Source organism: Gorilla gorilla, chromosome 3 (genome assembly GCF_029281585.2).
Source record: "Gorilla gorilla gorilla isolate KB3781 chromosome 3, NHGRI_mGorGor1-v2.1_pri, whole genome shotgun sequence".
Classification (NCBI taxonomy): Eukaryota; Metazoa; Chordata; class Mammalia; order Primates; family Hominidae; genus Gorilla; species Gorilla gorilla.
The window spans coordinates 48,439,135-48,464,599 of NC_073227.2; the positions used below are offsets into that span (position 1 = coordinate 48,439,135).

At 43.1% G+C, this 25,465-nt stretch overlaps 1 protein-coding gene across 17 annotated transcripts in view; it reads right to left on the bottom strand.

Moving 5' to 3' along the window:
- Positions 1 to 3,832: 3,832 nt before the first annotated feature.
- The window catches only part of RBM47 (RNA binding motif protein 47), a 208,647-nt gene continuing 187,014 nt past the window's right edge, over positions 3,833 to 25,465 (bottom strand). For 8 of the 17 annotated variants that reach the window (XM_004038595.5, XM_055384822.2, XM_063705236.1 and 5 more), the window contains 4 exons: positions 18,187 to 19,340; positions 16,898 to 17,104; positions 13,124 to 13,335; positions 3,833 to 6,667 (listed from right to left, as the gene is read on the bottom strand). In XM_004038595.5, coding sequence (XP_004038643.1) covers positions 6,428 to 6,667; positions 13,124 to 13,335; positions 16,898 to 17,104; positions 18,187 to 19,309 — 1,782 coding nt within the window. In that variant the 5' untranslated portion in view covers positions 19,310 to 19,340 and the 3' untranslated portion in view covers positions 3,833 to 6,427. The remainder of the gene's footprint in view (positions 6,668 to 13,123; positions 13,336 to 16,897; positions 17,105 to 18,186; positions 19,341 to 25,465) is intronic. The other 9 variants (XM_055384826.2, XM_063705237.1, XM_055384828.2 and 6 more) reach the window with 2 other exon arrangements.

The window sequence follows — 25,465 nt, forward strand, 5'->3', positions numbered from 1 at the left end:
CATCCCCCCTGGGGCCAGGAAGGCAGCAGGAAGGGAGTTTTTCACTAGGGGCAGCTCTAGCTTCAGCAGTGTAGATAAATGCAGGGCTCCACCATTTCCTGAAAGTCCTAAGAAGGAATGAATGATTGAGGGTTCTTTCCCCGTGATTACTGGCTCCCCTAGCTTCCTTGTCATAGGGACCAAATCTCTTCCTCCCACAGTTAACACAGGGCCATGAACCCTATTTAATGTTGAACAGTGCAAAGGTTGGATTTCTTCACACTTTCTCCTCCTTTAAGGCAGCCACCCTGAACTGCTTTCATGGACTTGATGATACCGTGTTCTTTCCTCCGGGCCCAGGCATTTCCCGCTCCCTTTTCCCCCTACTCATCTGCCTAACTCCTATTCATCTTGTAGATCTCTGGCTCGAGCCTGGGTGTATGCCCCTCCCATAAAACAGTCTTATCATGCCTGGGAGTTTCCAGAAGGCAGAGGGTCAATTTTGTTGACTTATTTCTCCGGTGAATCCTGCATAGTTGGCACTCCAGCAATGAATGTTTATGGAATAAACAGGTGAATAAAAGAATAAAAAACTTCAGTGAATGAAACAGTTAAAAAAATCATAAAACGATTTAAAATGGAAAGGCTTGATAGAATTAACAAAGATGAATGCAGTCACACTAGAGTTTAAAAAGGAGATGGGAAAGGAAATAACTGTCTATAACTCATCTCATTTTTTTTTTTTTTTTTTTTTGAGATGGAGTCTCCTTCTGTCACCCAGGCTGGAGTGCGGTGGCACGATCTCAGCTCACAGCAACCTCTGCCTCCTGGGTTCAAGTGATTCTCCTGCCCCAGCCTCCTGAGTAGCTGGGATTACAGGCGCACACCACCATGCCCAGCTAATTTTTTGTATTTTTAGTAGAGACGGGGTTTCACCATGATGGCCAAGCTGGTTTTGAATTCCTGACCTCAAATGATCCACCAGCCTCAGCCTCCCAAAGTGCTAGGATTACAGGCGTGAGCCACCACGCCTGGCCAACTCATTTCATTTTTATAATAAGCTTATGAGGTCAGGATTATTATCCCTATTTTACCAGTTAAGAAACTGGTGCTCAGAGAGGTAAGGCATCTTCTTCAAAGTCTCATGACTTGCAAGTAGCAAAGCTGGGGTTTCACCCCTAGGCATTCTGACCACAAACCCAGCCTATTTTAGTAGGCCATGGCACTTGCTCATACAGGTAAGCATTTGGGTAATCACATTTGTCCCCTAAATTTATTGGCATGAAGAGTTAGAAACAGGAATGCTGGGTACTAATAAGTGAAAAGAGGAGACAGGAGAAAAGGCTGTATCCAGTCCAACAGCTTAGACCTTGGAATTGAAGTAAAACATTTTGTGGATGTCCCCTGAGTCTCTTTCTATATTTAAACCTAATCCTCCCTTTGACCTTGGGGGTTCAGAAATGGTGAATGTGTCAAGGAAAAGGTAGGATAAGGTGAGAACATCTGTATCATCCTACCCAGTAGTTTTGTAAAAAGCTGAAGATGGATTTTGTTTTTAGGGTCATGGTGTCAAAACGTTACTTCATCTAAACAGCCATGCCAAAATGTCACACTTCCTATGACTTAAAAAATCAAATCCAAGGCCGGGCGCAGTGGCTCACGCCTGTAATCCCAGAACTTTGGGAGGCTGAGGTGGGCAGATCACGAGGTCAGGAGATCGAGACCATCTTGGCTAACATGGTGAAACCCCGTCCCTACTAAAAATAGAAAAAGTTAGCCGGACGTGGTGGCGGGCGCTTGTAGTCCCAGCTACTCCGGAGGCTGAGGCAGGAGAATGGTGTGAACCCAGGAGGCGGAGCTTGCAGTGAGCTGAGATCGCGCCACTGCACTCCAGCCTGGGCGACAGAGCCAGACTCCGTCTCAAAAAAAAAAAAAAAAAAAAAAAAAAAAAAAATCAAATCCAAACGAAACAAAACAAAACAAAACACTCAAATACAAAGCCTCAGTGCCCAGAAGGCTTTATAATAAACAAATCACATAAAAATTGAATATACAAGAAAAATCAGGTTATGTTTTCTAACTCTTCTTTCAATTAAGTTCTTTGCATGTTGTCATGACAGACATTTTTGGAATCAAAAAAATGGGGCATTTAGAACCTGGGACAAGGAGTCTTGAGTGTAGACTTTTTTTTTTTTTTTTTTTTTAAGACAAGGTCTCACTCTGTCACCCAGGCTGGAGTGCAGTGGCGTGATATCGGCTCACTGCAACCACTGCCCTCCTGGGTTCAACTGATTCTCCTGCCTCAGCCTCCTGAGTAGCTGGGACTACAGGTGCCACCACCACGCCCAGCTAATTTTTATATTTTTGGTAGAGATGGGGTTTCACCATGTTGGTCTTGAACTCCTGACCTCAAGTGATCCACCTGCCTTGGCCTCCTAAAATGCTGGGATTACAGGCGGCAGCCACTGCGCTTGGCCTTGAGTATAGATTTGAGTCCTATTACCAGCTGTGTGATCTTGACCAGTCACATATCTTTATCTGTCCTGCCTGTTTCACTGAGTTCTTGAGAGGTCCATCTGAGGTTATGGAAGCCTAACAGCCCAGTGAATCACATGATCGTAGTCATTATCCTCATGTGACACGCTATTGGCCTCCTCATTTTGATTGTTAATTCTTTTTCTAAAGAGATCAATCTAACCTGAATGTGATCCTGCAACTTGAAGACCTTTTGTACTTATTTCCTAGAACAAGAAGATCAGCAGCTCTTGTTGCCCCTAAAAACACTGCCTAATAAGCTGTCATCTTGGGAAGTTTCCCGGTCTGTTCTACCTCTAAAAAGGCCTTTATCCATTTAAGAGGAAGCAGGAAGTCAGAATTCCAAGAAATGCAGGTTGGGAGGCCATACATAGTCCAGGTTCAAATCTAAGAAGGTAAAATTCTTAATCACTGGCAAATCCAAGTGGAACTTTATTCTATTGACAATCCACCATCTTCCCTCCTGTCATCTGATTGGCTTTGATGATAGATACTGTCTGAAGTTAGTGATGATCTCTAGAGAAAAGGAAAGTGTCCTGTTAACCTTGCTATGCACTGTGAAAAGGAGAAACGAGAAGGTTTTGGTTTCAAATGCAATGATCAACATCAAGGTCATCCCAGCACTTTCATGAGACCATCAGAAAACTCAATGTACATCAACTCTCTCCATTTAAAATTCTGCGTGTAAAGCCTTTGGGATTATAAATAAACTTTGGTACGAGGGTGGTGACAGGCTTTGTCACATCCTATTCCAATCCAGATTTGAGTATTATTTGAGTGTTCAATCTCCTACCACTTGAGCCAAAGTTTGAGGATACTCATAATTCACAATTCAGCTATGTAACCCATCTTTTTTTTTTTTTAGATGGAGTTTTGCTGTTGTTGCCCAGGCTGGAGTGCAAAGGCATGATCTCGACTCACTGTAACCTCCGCCTCCTGGGTTCAAGGAATTCTCCTACCTCAGCCTCCCACGTAGCTGGGACTACAGGCACCCACCACTATGCCTGGCTAATTTTGTTTGTATTTTTAGTAGAGATGAGGTTTCACCATGTTGGCCAGATGGTCTCGAACTCCTGACCTCAGGTGATCTGTCCGCCTTGGCCTCCCAAAGCGCTGGGATTACAGGAGTGAGCCACCGCACCTGGCCGATGTAACCCATCTTCAATGGTAGTCCCAAGACAAACACATGACCGTTAACTTGCTGATTTCTCCAACGGAAAATATCGAATTAGCCAATCCTTTCTATGCTGTAAGGGTTTTCCTAATTTTTTTAGAAAAAATAAATCAGTATAAAGAAAACACAATTTAAAATAAGGTCTTGCGATTGCTTTAAAGAAAGCTTTATTTACTACATACATCCTAAGAATGTACTGTAAATGGAGCAAGATCTAAATAAAAGCTTTTCAAATATAAAGCAGCTAAAGTTAACTAAACCACTAGCAATGTTTGAAAACAGAACTCTAAAACTTTTTTTTACATTTATATAGTTTGTTCTTAACACTAAAAAAAAAAAAGTTCACATTTCAAGTTATAAACTTACCTCAGTAGTGTACATGAAATGGTTTTGAAACAATAGGAACAGACAAGTCCCAGATAGGAGGCTCACTGATACTTAATTGGCCATGTCACCAATGTTTGTTTTTAAGGGAGTTTGGTGGTTGCCATGTTAAGGTATCATTTTTTTAAATTCTTTCTTTCTCTCTTTCTTTCTTTTCTTTCTTTTTCTTTCTTTCTTTTCTTTCTTCCTCTTCTTCTTCTTTTTTGCAAATAATTTACAGGCATATGTAAAATACAGTAAGAATACTGGGTCACAGTTTCATCCAGTGAAACTCTGTGACAATCCTTCACTAGAAGGAGAGTACTTTTTTCACACAGTCAGGGGATGAGGATCTGATCCGAATTACATTTTGTCGAGTCACTCATTCCCACAGATTTGAGTTTGAATGCAGCTTGTGGGGTACATCATCAGGAACATTGCACAATTACTTTATGTCATTTAAAAGAATGATGGAAAGGAATGTTAGCGGTGCTTAAAGGCCTCAGTAGGCACTCAATAATTTTATAGAATAGTTAAATAAATATTGCTTACACATAAAAACTCATCTCAAGATGAGGGGGAAAAAGGCATTTGGGAATCTCTTAATTTAAAACAAAACAAAAGTACTTGCTAAGGGCATGATCCTCTTATGAATCCACAAGAATTCAGCCATCAACAAAAATCCCGTGAGTGGAAAGATTGTATGGATCTCTAACATGACATAAAAACGCAACTGCGTTTTACTTGCTACCTTATTGCACACCTCACTTCCTTGATTGAGCCTTTAAAAAACAATTCCAAGTTGATATTTTTTTTTAAAAAGTAGATGACAATCTTAACATTTTACTGTATTTTACATTCACTCTGCTAAACAAAAGCCTTTAAACAGGCACAAAACACTGCAACAATACATTAACTTCCTAATAAAACAAACCTTTTTAATAACATTGAAATAAAATGGTTTCATTTTGCATTAAACTACATACCATGAACTTCTCCAACATAAAAGGACTAAAAACAAGCATTAGAAGATATTTACAAACTATCTTTAAACTTCTACAGGTCTCTCCTCCTCCTCCTGGATGTGCACACCCCAATCCAGTTCACCCATCAAGTGCACAGCAAAGGAAGAGAGGCCCATTTAATAAACATAATGTTTCCAACACCCTTGAGGACCATGGACAGTTTTGCAAGAAACATGGTAAGGCAACTAGAAGCATAACTTTCTGCTGAAAAGAGTCTCTGGGGGTCTTGTCTACGATAACATACATTCTTTGTCCCTACAAACTCATACTTCAAAAATGAATAAAAGCATTAGAAATGGCATTAAAGTTTTACATTGGGCAATTAAATAGCTATGCAAAGGTGTCTTATGCAACTCGATTAAAACCTTGTGCTTACTCTGCTACTGAAAATAGCACACGTAGAAGATAATACTTCCCCAACCAAACCAAAACAAAACAAAAAACAACGAAACAACAAACCCCAACAAAAACCCAGGAAGAAGTATAAAAGCCACCAGCTCCTCTATCAGAGCTATTTATCAGTCCTAGGCTTGCCAAACATTGCGGTGGGATTGGGAATCTGGGGAGGAGGGGACAGGGTGAGAGATGGGGGAGTGGGGGCATGTTTAAGGCTAAGGCACATGGAGAATGAGCCCCGGCTAACGGTGGCAAAGGAGAGCTTTCCAGTGTTTGGACTCAGAAGTGCGGCAAGTCTTTTCAATGTTGGCTTAAGGAGAGATCCAGTGTTTAATTTCTTTTAAAAAATAGTACCGCCATGATGATACATGGTAACACCATCAACCCTTAATGCCAGCAGAAATACAGAGGTTTTACTCATTTTAAAATTGCACTTTCCAGTATAACCTTTAAAATAATGCTTTATGTAGTATTTTTAAGCACTACTGTTTGTATCTTTAAATATTGTATATATTTTTCAAAATAGTTCCCTAGCTGCTCAAGTGTGCTTTTTTAATATATAGTTGATATATTATTGAAGGTACTACAAAATAGAAATCTCTGGAGTGCAGAAGTTAAGAAAATAACCTTCATACTGAAAATATATCCTTAAAAAAACAACAACAACAAAAACCTCTATACAAATGTAGTACAGCATACAAATTTTTAAAAGATGGTATGAAGGCACGAACCATTGCAAGTCTTTTGGAAATGTATGAACGTAGGCATGCTAAGTTGAAAATAGTCTTAAAAAACTAGTGAAAACTTCATGTATATAAAATATTTCAGAAATAAATCTGCTAACATTCTTCACTTTCAGGTTGCATGTGTGAATCCAACATGTTCCTTCTTCATAAATAGTCAAGCGTTCCTTCAGTGGTGTTTGTGTGGTCTGTCTTCGTGCTGGTCACCAGCCTCAGTATGTCTGGTAGACGTCGGGGATGGGGACCTGAATGGCAGCAGCAGGGAAGGCCTGAGGTATGTAGCCTGCGTATCCTCCATACACGGCGGCCGCGGCTGCCGCGTTCTTCTGTAGTGTGGCGATCGTGGCTGTAGCTGGAGCAGCAAACGGCACGTAACTGGCCCCGTAGATCCCGGCAGTAGGAATTCTCTGAACGTTTGGAGCCACCGTGTATACTGGAGTTATTGGGCGGCCCTGAGGAGAAGAGACAAAAGAGAGCCTTCCTGAACACGTGTATGTACCTATCATCCATTCATTCAACAAGCCTCTCCCAGAAGACGGGAATACAAAGACACAAAAGCAAGGGAGAGAAAGGCAGAGGGGTGGGCAAATAGCAATTATTGTAAGCAAGTGGGAGAAGAGCCACTGAAGAGGTAAGGTGGAGCTGCATCCTCAAACTCAGTGATGCCACCTTGTGAAAGTGAGAGGCCTGGAAGGCTGAGGGAAAGGTGAAATACAGTTGCCCCTCAGTATCTTCACAGGTGATTGGCTCTAGGACCTCCGTGGATACCAAAATCCTCAGATGCTCGAGTCCCTGAGAGAAAACGGCGTATTTGCATTTAACCTATGCACATCCTCCTGTATACTGTAAAAACATTTTTTTTCACAGAGACAAGGTCTCACTATGTTGCCCAGGGCTGGTCTTGAACTCCTGGCCTCAAGCAATCCTCCTGTCTCAGCCTCCCAAAGTCTTGGGACCCATACACTTTAAAAATAATCTCTAGATCACTTATAATACCTAATATGATGCAAATGTTATGTAAATAGTTGTTATATCATATTTTGACATTTGTTTTTTTTTATTGTTGTATTGTTATTTTTTATTGTCTTTATTCAAGCCACGGTTGGTTGAATCCAGATGCAGAAACTGCGGATAAGGAGGACCTTCTCTGTACTGTATTCCGGAATCTTCTACTTACCATTCCACTCAATCAGTCTATGCCCCAGAGTGAGCTAGAGAAGGCAGCGGAGAATCTACCATCCACACAATTGATTTCACAGTAATTAAAAATCAGTATTTTTCCTTAAACATGGCCTCTAGATACATGCCAGCTGCCTCAACTCATACTTAACTGATGGAATATGATCTGTCTCAGAGACAGAGAGAGGAACAGACTGTGTCAACTTAGAGAAACAAAATATACTCATCTCCAAAGGGACAGCTTCTTAAGCTGTGACCTTAAAAAATTGTGACCATACACAATTTTCAGCCAATGTGATGGTTTCCATCACCTCCCACCTAAGAGATGACACCATTAATGTACATAAATTGTTGTAGAAGCCTAGAAAAAGAACCAACTAATGGGGAAGTTGGAGAAAATGTCTCAGCAGCGGGGATATTCGAGCTGAGTTTTGAAGGATAAAGAGCAGTTTCCAAATGAGGAAGAAGTGGGCAAGGACAAGCTAAGTAAAGCTGCCTGAACTGTTGACGGCCACCACTGGCTCTAGAAAAGCCCCTGCTACTTCCTTCTGTCTACTTGAAAGTGCAACATAAGATGTTTTCAGAACAAACAGGAGTATGAATGGGAAGACTGTGGTTCAGTATCTCCCAAAGTGTTTGCCATGGAACTAGTTCTGTGAGATGCTTCATTGAAAAGAGATTCTGAATAAAATAAAACATTCATTTAACAAAATATTTGGTGCACCTCATGAGCCATAGAATGCCTTGTAGTAAATGCTGGTATGGTCTCCCTATATGTTAATACATCTTCAAAATAATTCAGCATATGTGAAATGGTGAATTAAAATAATTATTTCTTCCTGGATTTTTATAAAGGAATTAGCTCTAATTTCTGTTACAAAATTTGCAAATCAGAGTTCCAAAATTGTGCTCAAAGGAACTTAGGAACTTCTAGCCTAAGATTACTTTTTAAAACTATAATCAAATAGTAATTATAATTTATAATAATTTTAATTTATAATTATAATGATAATTATAACAATTAATAACTCAGAGGCTGGGTGAGGTGGCTCATGCCTGTAATCCTAGCACTTTGGGAGGCTGAGGTAGGAGGATGGCTTGAGGCCAGGAGTTCGAGACCAGCCTGGGCAACATGGCGAAACCTTGTCTCTGCAAAAGATACAAAACTTAGCCAGCCATGGCGGTGCGTACTCCTGTAGTTCCAGCTACTCAAGAGGCTGAGGTGCAAGGATCACCTGAGCCTGGGAATTCAAGGCTGCAGTGAGCTGGGATCACACCACTGCACTCCAGCCTGGGCAATGGAAGTGAGACCTTGTCTCAAACAAAACAAAACAAAACAAACCCCCAAACTCAGGCACTATTCTAAGTGCCTTATTTGTATGACAGTATTGAATCATCACAGCCACCAGTAGAGTTGGTACTATGATTATATGGAGTTGTGTGGAAGTGTTAAATGACCTGCACAAAGTGACACAGCTTTTAAGCAATGCAATGTGTGACTCTGGAGTCTGCACTTTCAGCCCGACGTTAACTTGCTTCTTACAACCCTAAACAATGAGTGTCTCATCAGTGACATTTTACAACCAGGGAGAGGAGCTCCAGAACTGGAAAGACTGTGGTTCACAGCAAGACACAAGTCACCTGTTCCGCATGTGTGGACGTAGGTTTAATAACCAGTGCAAAAAGGGAGAGGAAATGGCAGGGAAGGCAACATGTGAGAGAGACCTTTCCATGTGCTACAGGACGGCTCAACACCTGGGTTCAGGCTGCCCACTCCAACACCAAGTTTTGCACATAGACATGCACTGGCTTACGGCCTGGAATCAAGAGTAGGTCACCAAACCCATGGCTTCTCTTTTCATTCGTGTGATGTCCCTTTTATGATAGCATTCACCACACTATAAGGACAAAGCATGCAGAGATCAGGCATCTGATCTCCCATTCCCAATTCTACTCCCGGCCAGCAATTCTGTCTCCTTGCTGGGCCTTAATTTTCTTATCTGTAAAATGAGAATATATGGGGAAGCACTTGGTTTTGCTTTCCATGGTTTCAGTTACCCGCGGTCAACTGAAGTCTGAAAATATTAAACTGAAAATTTCAGAAATAAATAACTCATAAGTTTTAAATTGTGCACCCTTCTGAGTAGCTCCATGAAATCTCAGGTCATCCCTCTCCGTCCTGCCCGGGACACCAATCATCCCTTTGTCCAGGAAAACGACACTGTCTGTGCTCCATGCCCATGTCACTTAATAGCCATCTGGGTTATTAGATTGACCGTCAAGGAACCCTTATTTTACTTAATATCAGCCCCAAAGCGCAAGAGTAGTAATGCTGGCAATTTGGATATGCCAACGAGGAGCACTAAAGGCCTTCCTGTAAATGAAAAGGGGAAAGTTCTCTACTTAATAAGGAAAGAAAAAAAATCCTATGCTGAGGTTGCTAAGAACTACAGTAAGAAAGAAATTTTCTATCTGTGAAATTGTGAAGAAGGAAAAAAAAATTCGTGCATAGTATATTATTAGTTTGGTAATATCTGTGTTTCAGGCATCCACTGGGGGTCTTGGAATGTATCCCCCAAGGATAAGGGGGGACCAGTATACAATTGCATTAATACAGCATCATCAAAGAGCAGGAATAAAGAAAAATGCAATGATGGTAGTGGGAGAAACATTTACCCATCTCTAAAAAGTGCCTCTAGCAGGAGAATCGCTTGAACCCTGGAGGTGGAAGTTGCAGTGAGCTGAGATCCCGCCACTGCACTCCAGCTTGGGTGACAAAGTGAGACTCCATCTCAAAAAAAAAAAAAAAAAGTGCCTCTAATTCAGGTGAAGAGTCCCTGCAGTCTTCCCTCCTGTCAAGGAGGAGCAGTTATCCTTGCTCGGTGTTGTTAAATTGGCTAAATAGGAACACCCCTGAGTGCCTACAAGGTAGGGGAGGATGATCGAAGGTAGGGGAGGATAAGCAAAGACTGCAAATAAGAACCCTGATGGTGGCTGGGTGCGGTCGCTCACGCCTGTAATCCCAGCACTTTGGGAGGCTGAGGAGGGCGGATCATGAAGTCAGGAGATCAAGACCATCCTGGCTAACAGGTGAAACCCCGTCTCCACTAAAAAAATACAAAAAATTAGCCAGGCATGGTGGCACGTGCCTGTAGTCCTAGCTACTCAGGAGGCTGAGGCCGGAGAATCGCCTGAACCTGGGAGGCGGAGGTTGCAGTAAGCCGAGATCGCGCCACTACACTCCAGCCTGGTCGACAGAGCGAGACACCGTCACAAAAAAACAAACAAACAAACAAACAAACAAAAAGAGACAAAAACAAACAAAAAAAACCCCTGATGGCAACAGCCAGTGCGGACTGATAGGAGACAGAAATAGTCAGGACATGATTATGGTGCCTGGAATTTGGACCTGACCAGAACTCACAGTGCACATGAAAGACAAGTGTTCATGAATTTCTTAGTAAAGGAGAATTAGAAATTATTATCAGAATTCCACTAAGTACTGCTGCTACGTTATTGTAAATATTTACCGTCAGTCCACAAGTATTATAACTATACTTAGTTGTTATTCTACAGTGTCATTTACAACCAATTCCTCTTTTTGTCTTTCAGAGATCCCAAGTTAAAGAATACTTAATGACATACTGAAAGATAAATAAGCTTCAATTAGTCTGCCCTTTCTGAATAATGCAGTCAAGACTAGCGCTCAGAGTGGGCAAAAGCAAGTAAACAGCATCCTACTGTGGAGGGTCACGGGCCTGGCTCTGTTTCAGAATCATTGAGGAGCTGTGCAAAATATCAATTCTAGGACCCCAGGCTAGTTTGACTGAATTGGAATCTTCAGGGATTAGAGTCTAAGAATCTCTGTTTTTTAAAAAATGTAGGCAATGGCTCATGCCTGTAATCCCAGCACTTTGGGAGCTTGAGGTGGGAGGATCGCTTGAGCCCAGGAGTTCAATACCAGCTTGGGCAACATAGCAAGACTTTGTCCCTACAAATAAAAAAGTTAGCCGGGCATGGTGGTGCGTGTCTGTGGTCCCAACTACTTGGAGGGCTGAGGCGGGAGGATTGCTTGAACCAGGGAGGTTGAGGTTGCAGTGAGCCATGCACTCCAGCCTGGGTGACAGAGTGACACTGTCTCAAAAAAATCAAAAATCAAAAATCAAAAAAAGTGGCCTGGATAATTCTTTTTCAATTGGATAAGGGATCTTGGGCCTGAGTACTTGTGATTGGTATTCACGATTCACTGCCTCACAGAGAACAGCTTTAACAAGATTTTCTTCTTTTAAATGGATGTCCTCCCTATGTCCTATAAGGTGAAGATACAAAGAAACAAGACACAGTCTTTGGTCTGTAGGAGCTTCATTTTGCTTGGGAGATAGAACACACTGGCAGCCATAGGCCAAGTAATGATGTAGTAATGAGGAGTACAAGAGAGAAAATTTCATGGCCGGGCGCAGTGGCTCACACCTGTAATCCCAGCACTTTGGGAGGCCGAGGCGGGCGGATCACGAGGTCAGGAGATTGAGACCATCCTGGCTAACACGGTGAAACCCTGTCTCTACTAAAAATACAAAAAATTAGCCAGGCGTGGTGGCGTGCGCCTGTAGTCCCAGCTACTCGGGAGGCTGAGGCAGGAGAATGGCGTGAACCTGGGAGGCAGAGCTTGCAGTGAGCCGAGATCGCGCCACTGCACTCCAGCCTGGGCGACAGAGCGAGACTCCGTCTAAAAAAAAAAAAGAGAGAGAGAAAATTTCTCTAGGAGGTGGATGGGAAAGATTCTATGGAAGAGATGAGAATAAAGAAACCAGGATACACTATGAACAAAGGTGGGGAAGGAGGCCAACATGGTAAGATGAGTTTGGGAAGAGATAGGGGAACAGTGGGAGATATGGTTGGAAGAGAGGATTATGGGCATATTTTGTAAATTTATTTTTGAGACAGGGTCTCACTCTGTTGCCCAGGCTGGAGTGCAGTAGTGCAATCACAGATCACTGCAGCCTTGACCTCAAGGCTGGTCAAGTGGTCCTCTTGCTTCAGCCTCCCCAGTAGCTGGGACTACAGGCATATGCCACCATGCCAGGCTAATTAAAAAAAAAAAAAAAATTGTAGAGACAGTGTCTCACCATGTTGCCCAGGCTGGTCCTGAACTCCTGGCCTCAAGTGCTCCTCCCATCTTGGCCTCCCTATGTGCTGGGATTACAGGCATGAGCCACTGTACCCAGCACAAAATTTTAAATATCTATACAGATGTTCTTTCTCTCTCTCTCTCTCTTTACACACACACACACACACACACACACACACACACACACACACAGGGGGTTAACATTTTTTTTAAAAAATCTTCATTGAGCTGCAGTTTGAAATGTGAAAATGTGAAATCACTCCCTGGACTTTGTGTGTCAGCTCTTTAACAATAAGAGCTAAAAATTATCCAGTGCTATTTTAAAAAAATATATGCACAATATTATGACACTGTGAAAAATTACACATAATTTTTGCATATTGATTCCCACCCTTAATACAATGATATTATTAGGGTAGTACGATTAATTAAAAATTTTTTTTCTGTCATGCTTCAAATTCAAAATGCTTTGTGTCACCCAACTGCATAGCTGTAACAGAGAGCCAGGCACACAGTAAATTCTCCGTGCTGAATACTAAATGAATCCATGCTAAAGAGAGGCTTCACATACAAATGACAATGACTGCAATAAGAACTCTACCTGGAAAGGTGGTGGCGTCGACACAGTGGGAATGACAGCGGCTGCGGCAGCTGCGGCCGCGGCTGCGGCGGCAGCAGCACTGGCTGGGTCTGGCTGCACAGCAATGGGGCTGATCATGTGCTCCACTGTGTGGATTTTGCCATCTTCAATCATTTTAGGGGCTGGAGCTGCTGGAAACATGGAATACTGAGCCCCAATGGCAGGGATGGCTACTGCAAGAGAAGCAAGAAGGAAAAACAGGTCAATCACTTTCAGTCACTGAGTGGGGTCCAGCACTTGCTCTAAGATATTTTTTATTTTTATTTTTTTAAAAACTTTTCTTTTTTTTGAGACAGGGTCTCACTCTGTGGCCCAGGCTGGAACGCAGTGGTGCGATCAAGGCTCACTGCAGCCTCAATCTCTTGGCCTCAAGAGATCCTCCCACCTCAGCCTCCTGAGTAGCTGGGACTACAGGTACAGGCCACCTTGCCCAGCTTTTTGTTTTTGCTGTTGTAGAGACAGGGTTTTGCCACGTTGCCCAGGCTGGTCTTGAACTCCTGAGCTCAAGCGATCCAACTGCCTTGGCCTCCCAAAGTGCTGGGATTACAGGTGTGAGCCACCGCGTCCAGCCTAAGATATTTTTTAAAACCACGTTTAGAGGTCCTGGGCCTCTCCATGCTCACTATTGTTCTCTCAGTACAAGCCATGTACCCAGATGCCTGCTCCCCAAGAGGAAGGGATGGGCGGTGGCAGGTAACTCCCCCTGCCTGTTGTGGAAGAGACCCCTAGAGTAAGGCTTTTGCACCAATATTTTCTACTATTTCTACAGAAAAATCACAGTTTGAATCTTATTCTTGATGTCCTACTGAGCAAGAAAGGGCCTCTGACTATGGGAAAACAGGCTTAGACGAAGAAGTGAGATCAGAGGCTTGAAGCCTACTGCCTGTGAGAGTTGGGCCTGCCTGTTCCTTCCTATTCACCTCACTCATTACCAGCCGCACTGCCTTTTTTCACTTTCACCACTATTTAAGAAACAGGTGCTGTTGAGGGTTTCATTCTGAGAACTCAGACCTGTGTACATCCTCCCCACCCTGTATTTCAGATTTCAACATTACCGATTCAAGGAAAAACACATGGTAAAAAAAATAGCACATTCCCCAGTTTCCTCATGCCCACTCAAAGTAGTGAAGCTGTGGAGTGATTGGCTTTTAGTGGGACCTCCCAATTCAAAGAATTTCTGCAAGTAAAGTCCAAAATTATGATTTCAACCAGAGACTCAAACAGCAGCTATTGAATGTCAAGGTACAGTAAGAAGAGATCAAAAGGAAAAGATATCAGCCCTTTTGTGTGAGTGTGTGTGGGGGGGGCGGGGGGGTGTATGTGTGTGTGTGTGTGTGTTGAAAGGACAAGCAAAAATATGAAATGTGTACACAAAGAATCTTTCTATTTCTGGTTTTCTCCAACTGTAGGTACATTTATTCTAAATAGGACAGACTCAATCAAAGGTAAAGAGACAAATGATTGTAAGCTAAACAATGGTACAGCCATTCGATAAAATATACCTAAAACCTTAATCAAATCTTTTACCTGCCTTTCCAACCATATCTTCCACTGGTCTTGTGCCCAGATACTTCACCACCACCCTGGTGCCTCTCCTAAAATACAATGTTCTCATTTTCTGGATGATCAGAAATAGACGCCAACGGATGGGGCCCAGAGAGGGTTGTGAGTTTAAGCTACAAGGGGTTGTATGAAGTAAATGAATTGTTCTGGCTATCAGCCCACAGGAATTTCTACCTCAGCTCCAGGACACAACTTTACATAGTTAAAGATTATTTAACAGTTCTTTTCTCTTGTTAAACCTTAAGCTACTGTAACTTGCCAAAAGGAGTTCCCTTCTCAACAAGTAGAAGCGACGACTCCCATATCCAGGCTCTATTTTATTAAGTTACAGAGCTGTGGGATCAGTTTTACTTTGCCCACAGTGCCAATGACATTTAAAAGGCAATCTAGTCTAAGGCGTCACTTAACTGCAGAAATTGCAGAATTTTTACACAGGTTAAAAAAAAAAAAAAAAAATCATTACTAGAATCATCAAAAGAAAGTTCAATTGGGGAAATGCTTTTTAACTCTATGAGGCCAATGTGTACCTATGTCCCAAATGCACAGATTCCTTGACTCTATTTTAGCTAGGGAAAGAAGTGTACAATCTCAACCAGAAGAAAATCAGAGTAGCTGGGCTCCAAACAGTTCTTCAACTTCCTCCTGCTGAAGCCAGGAGGGGGTCTGGAGGAGGGTCGTGCCAATTACCCACGGACTGAGCTTTCCATGTGTTTGGATGCTTCTGCAGGGTGCTACGTGAGTTTGTGATAGACTCACACAATGGAGTTAATGTTTTTTGCAGGTTCGGATCAGAAGACCGGCCTCACATTAGATGGTCATGGCCACTAACGACATTAATAAACAGGTTTGTAGGGCCTGGAGGTGAAAGCTAAGTTCAGGGTCCCTGGCTTGAAATACTTGAGCATCCCTACTCCCAATCTACTGATCCAACTAGAGGAGGAAATGAGTGCTGGAAATGAGAAACCAGGGAATTAGCTGCAAAAATTTTCACCAAAGGCCAGGTGCAGTGGCTCATGCCTGTAATCCCAGCACTTTGGGAGGCTCAGGCGGGTGGCTCACTTGAGGTCAGGAGTTCGAGAACAGCCTGGGCAATGTGGTGAAACCCCATCTCTACTAAATATACAAAAATTAGCCAGGCATGGTGGTGCGCGCCTGTAGTTCCAGCTACTCGGGAGGCTGAGGCAGTAGAATTGCTTAACCCGGGAGGTGGAGGTTGCAGTGTGCCAAGATCATGCCACTGCACTCTAGCCCGGGTGACACAGCAAGACTCCATCTCAAACAACAACAACAAAACTTTCACCACTGCCTTGTCCCCAAGCATTCTTATTTGCTCAGACCATGACAAGGGACAAAAGGTGCTGCTTACTCCTGAAGGGGAATTTTCTGCCCTTCCAAACAACTCTCAGAATGGGGCAATAAGCTCTACCCTCCGACTTCAGATGGTTGGGGCAGAAATAGGCCTGAGTAAGGAAAAGACAGGTTTTACCTAATAGAAGATACAGAGAGCCTCATGTTCTTCCTTTCTTCCCCCTACAACTCTCCTTAGGTAGCCACAGACTGAAACAAAACCTAACAATGGGTGACAACCCTTTGAAAACCTTACTGCATGGCCAGGCGCAGTGGCTCACTCCTCTAATCCCAGCACTTTGGGAGGCCGAGACGGGTGGATCATAAGGTCAGGAAATTGAGACCATCCTGGCTAACATGGTGAAACCCCATCTCTACTAAAAATACAAAAAAAAAAAAAAAAAAAGAAAGAAAATTAGCTGGGCATGGTGGTGGGCACCTGTAGTCCCAGCTATTCTGGAGGCTGAGACAGGAGAATGGTGTGCACCCAGGAGGCAGAGCTTGCAGTGAGCCAAGATCACGCCACTGCACTCCAGCCTGGGCGACAGAGCGAGACTCTGTCTCAAAAAAAAAAAAAAAAGAAAAAAAAAAGAAAACCTTACTGCAGGCAAGTTTGATTTGAACATAGTCAAAGCTACACCATCCCCTGAAGTTCTAGATAAGGAGGTCCAGGGGGTCACTTTATTTTTGCCTTGTCTCTAGCTGCCTAGGAGAAGAGGAATCCCTGTGCAGATGTGAGAGCCTGAAAAACGCTTGGATTCACTTCAAACAGAAGGGCTGGGGTTTATGCTGAATGGGAGCATTCTCAATCTGCTTCATACTGACCTGTACCAGGTTTAATGGCAACTGGGTTGACGGTAGGGATTTCCAAATTCGGCACCAGTTCATATCCTTTTTCTTGCTGCTTTCCTTTCCCTTCATGATATCGGCTATATATACCACGGCCAGCAGAATATCCCCCGAGGTAGGAACCCCTGGGCCCTGGGGCTCTGTTGCCAGCTGCACCTCGCCCTCGGCCTCTTATGCTGCCTGCTTGTAATAACAACACAAAAGATGATCAGCAACCAACAGTGACGGTGCTGGAGGCAGACCTCAGCCCTCGGTTCTCGGCATTTAACTGCCCCAGTCTTAATTGCAGGTGGCTACACCTTTGCTCTTTAATAGGCTGGTAAAGATGCTTCCAACATTCTATTTCAGCCTAGATTTGCATCCTAAGCATGTCTTCTTAGTACAAGAGGCAAACTTGCAGGGTGAGTTTCTAGGATTGTATCTGCAATTTCAGTAAAGAAAAACATTCATAGACTACCCACCACCGCCCCCCCTAAAAAAAAAAAACTGTGGCCAGGTGTGGTGTCTTATGCCTGTAATCCCAGCACTTTGGGAGGCTGAGGCGAGAGGATGCCTTGAGCCCAGGGGTCAAGGCCAGCCTGGGGAACATGGTGAGACCCTGTCTAAAAAAAAAAAATATATATATATATATATATATATATATATATAAAATACATATATATATATAATACATATATATATACTATTAAATAATTTTTTTAAAAGTTAGATTTGGAAGGGGATTTGCTAGTCCACCTTCCTCATTTCATGCTTGAGAAAATAGGCCAGGGGAGATTAAAGTGACTAACTAAAGTCACAGACCCAGTTAATCAGAGAACAGGACCCAGAACCTATGTATCTTATTTTCCAGGTAATGCTGGGTGTCATTATATCCTAATCAATGATAACAAAAAGCAAAATTAAAAATCACTGACTCCACCAACATCTTAAGATTTAATATCACAAGCAGGTTTTAACGTAAGCACCAAGAGAATGGTGGACTAGCCCCTAACCTGGTGGACCTCGGCAAGGCAGAATTCCAGCACTTGCATATTCCTGTGATTTTACCGCTCACCCCAGAACGATCTGTATTTCTATCAGTGCTGCATAAGTGACGGCCTTCGGTGCCAGGAAAGAATTAGACCCAGGATGCAAACCCAAAAGGGGGGTGGGAGGGCCTTCAGCACCTACCAGCTCAGCAAATGCCAGCCACGGTATCCCTGGTGCCCCCTGCCTAGGAGGCAACGTTCTTGGGGGCCCCACCCAGGAGAAGAGCCCCCACTAACCTTTCACAAAGTAGTCCCTGTTGGGCCCGATGAGCGCGTTGTAAGGGTAGCCGTAGTAGGCCAGTGTGTAGGGGTCGCAGGAGTACACGTAGCTGGGCTGCTGCGCTGCCTCAGCCGCGCCGCCGCCCCTGGCTGCCTTCTGGTAGCGCGAGTACTGCTCCTTGTCCACGGGCTTGGCCAGCGTGACCTCCAGGCACGAGCCCTCCAGCTCAGTGCCGTTGAGGTTGTTCATGGCATGCACGGCATCCTCGCGGCTGGTGAAGTGCACGAAGGCGTAGTCGCGGATCTTCTTGACGCGCTCCACGCAGCCGGGGTTGAACTGGCCGAAGCTCTTCTTGATGGTGTCCTCGGTGGTCTCGATCATGAGGTTGCGCACGTAGAGGATCTTCACGGTCTCCATCACGTCCTCGTCCACGTCGATCTCAGGCTCGGCCCAGTCCACGGCGATCTGGTGGCCCCACAGCTGGATGCGGCCAGGCATGAGCTTGCGGCGAGCCATGGCAGCCGCGCGGTGGCTCTCGTACTCCACGAAGGCGAAGCCGCGGTTCTTCATCTTGTCGGCCGCGCTGGCGTAGACGATCACGTCCAGCACGCCCTCGGTGACCTTGGCGATCTCCTCCAGGATTTCCTCGCGCTTCTTCATCTTGGGGATCCCGCCGATGAAGAGGCGGCAGTTGTCCACGCTGCAGCACACGCCGAGCAGGCGGCCCGGGCGGATCTCGTAGTTGTTGAGCTCACGCACTGCGCGTTTGGCCTCGTGCTTGTGGCAGTACATGACGAAGGCGTAGCCGCGGTTCTTGCCGTCAAAGTCCATCATGAGGCGCAGCTCGTAGATGCGGCCCACGGCCTCGAACACGGGCACCAGCTCGTCCTCGTACACGTCGCGCGGGATCTTGCCCACGAAGACCTCGCAGCCACGCTGCGGGTGCGGGCCCTCCCAGCCGGGCGGTGGGCCGCCGTACTTGCGCTGCCCGTTCTCTTGCACCATGCTGTAGCCCGTGCGCTCCATCAGCGCCAGCAGTGCTGCCTCGTTGGGCGCGCCCGCCACGCCCTCGGGCACCTTGGCCGAGGACCCGGCGGCCGAGTCACTGCTCATGGCTGCGGTGGAATCCTCTGCGGTCATAATGTCAAAGGCATCCACAGCTGGCGGAAACCTGGGGAAGCAGAAAGAAGCGTGAGTGGGGAACCGCTGGATCTTGCCTCCTTTGGGTTGTGTTTCGCAGCCTTGCAAGTATGCATTCATAGGCCACGGGGGAGGGGAGGTGGTTTAAATGAGAAATAGGATGGAGGCGTTCTGGAAATGCAGCAGCCCTACATTTGTCTAAAATAGTCAAGTTGTCTTGCAGCAAAAACCAGAAGTGAGTTAGGAGAGAAAAAAAAAAAAATCAGAATGAGCAAGTACTTCCATTTCATCAGTACCCCGACAGCTTTGAAGTTTTGCGGAACTGCTCTCATTTTTGGTAAAAACCTCACGTTCTTTTGCTTCATTCCTGCACCGTTAACTCCGCCTGTTTTCCTTGTTATATGGAATTTGACAAACTCCATGTATTTCTTTGGTGAACACAGCTTTCTTCTTTTCTTTTTTAAGGGAGTCTTTTTAATTGTAGGAATGGAAATACAGTGAAGATTTTAAATTATTAAAGAAAACTTTTAGGAGCTGTCATTGTATAGAGAGAGCTGTGTATTAAAGCTTTTTACAAGGAAGAAATGAAATGTGCACATTGCCACGGGCTTGGTCCAGGAACTGTAATAAGAGCTAATCTGATTTTGATGGTGGCATTCAGGTAAAATTCTTGGTGTGAAGCATTCAAAGATTTGGAATCAGTCCTTGAAGAGCTAGACTGACTTCAAGCTGGGGGACTGGGAAGCAGCATCTACCTGGTAAACCACACTATTGTTTTCAGAGAACTGTCACCTGCATTCTCTTAATTTTCTTAACCTCTGTATATGGTACATGGTATTATCTTCAGTCCCAATTTGGTCATGGGGAAATAGGCTTAGGTTGAGTAAACTGCCCCATTTCACATAGCAAGTGTCAGCTTGTAGGCAGACTTGATTCCAAGTTTTCTGGCTCCAGAGTCCCTGTTTTTTCTTCCAAACCAATGCTGGGCAATAGAATTTTCTATGATGCTAGAAAAGCTGTCACTTGCCACATGTGGCTACTGAGCACTTGGAATGGGGCTAGTGTGACTGAGGAGCTGGATTTTAAATTTTAATTAAACAGCCACGTATCACAGTGCAGGTCTGAACTGTGCCGCCTTCACTTATATGGCCGAGGGCTCTGTGGAAGTGATTCTAAATTATGCAATAAGATTATTACAATGAGCTGCAGACTATACTTCTGTAATGAAAGGCTCCAATTCGCCTTTTAAAAAATGAAATCTATTTCATTTTTTGGACTATAAAAGTATTCAGTTAAATTTATAGAAAGTTAAGAAAAGTACATAAGAAATTATTCCTAATTTTCCTACCCAATGATAGCACAATGAAACTTTCTCATCTGTTTTCTAGATGTTTTCTTGATGAGGTGGGAGGGGGAAGCCTGGCTTCCTCCTAATTTACATGGTGCTACTTTATGTTATAAGCATTCCTCTGTATTCTTAAAAATCTTTGTAAAAACATCATTTTTAATGGCCATATAAGGTTTCATCAATTAATTAGAACCCGGAGTATCATTCATTTTTTAAAATTTAGGACTAGGAGATGTATACAAGAATATTAAGGGAAATTTCAAGGATAATAAAAATGAATTTGATCATTGAAGGAAAAAATAAAACTATAATGAAACAAAATAAATCTGAGCTATTTATTTGCCAGATGGCCAAAATAGTCCTTTCATGGTTAATTTGCTCTAATATCAAGCGGCAGTACAGTTTAGCAGGTAAGTATGTGGCTTCTGGAGCCAGACTGCATATGTTTGTTTGTGAATCTCAGCTCAAATACTTGCTAGTGTTAGCTGCTCCATGCCTCACCTCAGTTTCCCTACCTATAAAATCAGAATGATAATAATAGTATTAACCTCATTAAGTTTAGAGGAGTGAGTTAATACATACACAGCATTTTGAATGGTGCCTAGAATATTATAAATGCTCAAGAAATGTCAGTTATTAATTTCATCCAAACTTGTGAGTAAAATCTTAGACCAATTCTTTCAATTTTAGAGTAATTCTTAAGATAAACATTTCCAGTTCTTTAAAAATATCTGTTACACGTGGCTTCTATTCTTATTATTTTTTTCCTCTTCAAGTGCTTGGAAGCTGGTTTGACGTCTCCAGTTATCATGAAATTTTTTTGTAGTATACTTGGAAAATTAGTTTCTGTAGTTTCAAGTTGAAAAACATTTTTTTTTCTTTTTTTAAAAATAGAGATGGAGGGCCAGGCAGAGTGGCTTGTGCCTGTAATCCCAGCTCTTAGGGAGGCAGAGGTGGGAGGATTACTTGAGCCCAGGAGTTTGAAACCTGCCTGGGCAATATAGAAAGACCTCGTTCTCCACAAAAAAAGGAACCAAAAAAAAAAAAAAAAAGATCCCAATTAAAATAGAGATAGAGTCTCACTATGTTACCCCAGCTAGTCTCGAACTCCTGGGCTCAAGTAATCCTCCTGCCTCAGCCTCCCAAAGTGCTAGGATTACAGGCATGAGCCACCACACCCAACCAAGAAATTTCAACATTAAATCTGAACATGAAGACCTTTCCCTTCTTCCAAATGGAAGATAAGGATATATTTTAAGAGGACTATTTGCATAAACACCCATGTAGTTACAATCTGTGACCTGGGCAGGAAATGCCAGGTACATATATAAATACATAGGAGACAATTCAAGATCTTACCTGTTGTACTGTATACAACATTAACTGACTAAAGTCCAAGGGAATCGAACTTATCTCTCTGCTGAGATAGGTGGAGTTGCCTTCCTGTCACCCTAACTGTACTTTGAAACTACTATTCTACCTACAAAAACAGTCTTACAGTAGTCAGGCGACGGAGTCATTGCCAATTCCAACCCCAATAATATAAGAAAAAATCCTGTTTGCTTTCAGTCTGAAATCTGCTGGTGTCAGTAACACAATTATCTCTACATATTTTAAAATAGCGATAGCTTATTTCTTACATCAATGAGCCAAGAAAAGCCTTTCTTCACCTGTGCTTTCATCTTCTGTAATAAACAAACCATGTTAGCGACCCTGTTTTTATTTTTACTTTGGCCTCTAGGAAGTTCACGATTGATTTTTTTCACTCCAATTTTAGTAACTGTAGGGGACATTACAACACACTTTCATGTTCATCTAATTTGGGTTATAGTTTCATTTTTTAGTGTTCTTCTATTTTTTCAGTTTTCCCAGTGACATGAATTGAGCTGTTTGTATTATTTATCTTATTGTTCACATGTTCTTATAAACCATGTTGTAATTTTGGAGGAGAAGAATCAATGCATACATACATGCATATATATCTAATTACAGCCAGACATTGATTAATGCAATATCCAAATTTGCTGTGTCTCTTACACCAACTACAAGTATTGCATACCAACAAGTGAGAACCACAATGAGATACTACTTCACACTCATTAGGATAGTTATTATAAAAACAACAAAAAACAGGAAATAAGCATTGGCAAGGACGTGGAGAAATTGAAACCCTCATGCAGTGCTGGTAGGAATATAAAATGGTACAGCCGCTGTAAAAAACAGTATGGTGGTTCCTCAAAAAATTAAACACAGAATTACCATTTGATCCAGCAATTCCACTTCTAGGTATATACCCAAAAGACTCAAATAGATACTTGTATAATGATGTTCACAGCAACAGTATTTACATTTGCCAAAAGATGGAAGCAACCCAAATGTTGATCAATGGATTATGATAAACAGAACGTGGTATACATATACAATGCAGTATTATTCAGCCTTTTCTCTTTTGCTTTTTTTTTAGACAGAGTCTCACTCTGTCACCCAGGCTGGCGTGCAGTGGTGCAATCTCTGCTCACTGCAACCTCCACCTCTCAGGTTCAAACAATTCACCTCAGCCTCCCAAGTAACTGGGACTACAGGCGCACACCACCACGCCCAGCTAATTTTTGTATTTTTAGTACAGGTGGGGTTTCACCATGTTGGCCAGGCTGGTCTTGAACTCCTGACCTCAGGTGCTCTGCCCGCCTCGGTCTCCCAAAATGCTGGGATTACACATGTGAGCCACCGTGCCCGGCTTATTCAGCCTTGAATAAAATTCTGATATGTGCTACAATATGGAAGAACCTTGAAGACATTATGCTAATAGTGAAATAAGCCAGACACAAAAGGATAAATATTATATGATTCCACTTATATAAGGTACCTAGAGTAGTCAAATTCATAGACAGAAAGTAGACTAGTGGTTACCATGGGCTGGAGAAAGGGACGAGTGGGGAATTAGTGCTTCATGGGTGTGCGTGTTTTAATTAGGGATAATAAAGGTCTGGAGATGGATGGTGGTGATGGCAGCACAACAGTGTGAATATACTTCCTGCCAATGAACCATACACTTAAAAATGGTAAAATGTTATGTATAATATACCACAGTAAAAACAAAATCCTTTAAAAAAAGAGAAGGTTCAGAGATGCAAAAAAGACAAAAATTAGAGTTGATAAAACTAGGATTTCATTAGAGGCCATTAAAAAATGGTACCCTGGGCTGGGCACAGTGGCTTACACCTGTAATCCCAGCACTTTGGGAGGCTAAGGTGGGCAGATCACCTGAGGTTGGGAGTTCCAGACCAGCCTGACCAACATGGAGAAACCCCATCTCTAATAAAAATACAAAATTAGCTGGGCGTGGTGGCACATGCCTGTAATCTCAGCTACTCAGGATGCTAAGGCAGGAGAATCCCTTGAACCTGGGAGGCGGAGGTTGTGGTGAGCCGAGATGGTGCCATTGCACTCTAGCCTGGAAAACAAGAGTGAAACTCCTTCTCAAAAAAAAAAAAAAAAAAAAAAGGTACACTGACTCAGGTTAACACATTCAAGAAAATCTTATGGCCTACAAGTTTTATTCTCCTTATCATCATGTTTAATATACCATATTAAATAAATTATATGGTGTGCTACTCTATTCAATGAATTCAGATGCCAAACACTTAGATATATTAAAAGATAAATGAGGCTGGGCTCAGTGGCTCACGCCTGTAATTCTGGCACTTTGGGCGGCTGAGGCAGGCAGATTGCTTAAGCTCAGGAGCACGAGACCAGCCTGGGCAACGTGGCAAAACCCCACCTCTACAAAAAGTACAAAAATTAGCCGGGCACGGTGGTGTGTGCCTGTAGTCCCAGCTATTTGGGAGGCTGAGGTGGGAGGATCACCTGAGCTCGGGAAGTTGAGGCTGCAGTGAGCCGTGACTGCGCCACTGCACTCCAGCCTAGGCAACAGAGTGAGAACCTGTCTCAAAAACAACAACAACAACAATAACGAAAAGGAAAAGATTTTCAAGTTACTTTGAAAAAGACAACTGTACAGCTAACATGACCCTTCTCTCAAAGATGTAATGAAATGCTTAACTTATTGTAATTATATGTGCCTTAGATTAGCATTGGCAAGCTATGGCTGTGGGCCAAATATGGCCTGCTGTTTGTTTCTATAAATAAAATTGTATTGGAACACAACCCTATCCTTAAAAAAAAAAAAAAGAAAAGATAATGTATGGCTGCTTTTATACTACAATGGCAAAGCGAAATAGTTGAGACCCAGACAGTGTGGCTCATAAAGCCTAAGATATTTACTCTCCGGCTCTGTTGACCCCTGGTCTAGGAGATGTGGAAGAGCGCATCCTTGAAGCTCTTAGATTCTGCTTGCTACGTATAATAGTTTTCCTATGCTGAATGATAACTTAATTTCAGGACTAATTTTTAAATTCTAACTTTTTTTTTCTTTTTTTTTTTTTTTAGATGGAGTCTCACTCTGTCATCCAGGCTGGAGTGCAGTGGTACGATCATGGCTCACTGCAATCTCCACCTCCAGGATTCAAGCGATTTATCTGCCTCAGCCTCCTGAGTAGCTGGTATTACAGGTGCGTACCATCATGTCCGGTTAATTTTTGTATTTTTAGTAGAGATGGGATTTCACCATGTTTGCCAGGCTGGTCTCGAACTCCTGACCTCAAGTGATCTGTCTGCCTCCTAAAGTGCTGGGATTACAGGTGTGAGCCACTGTGCCCGGCCTTAAATTCTAACATATTTTAAAGACAGTGTTGTTTGGCCGGGCGCGGTGGCTCATGCCTGTAATCCCAGCACTTTGGGAGGCCGAG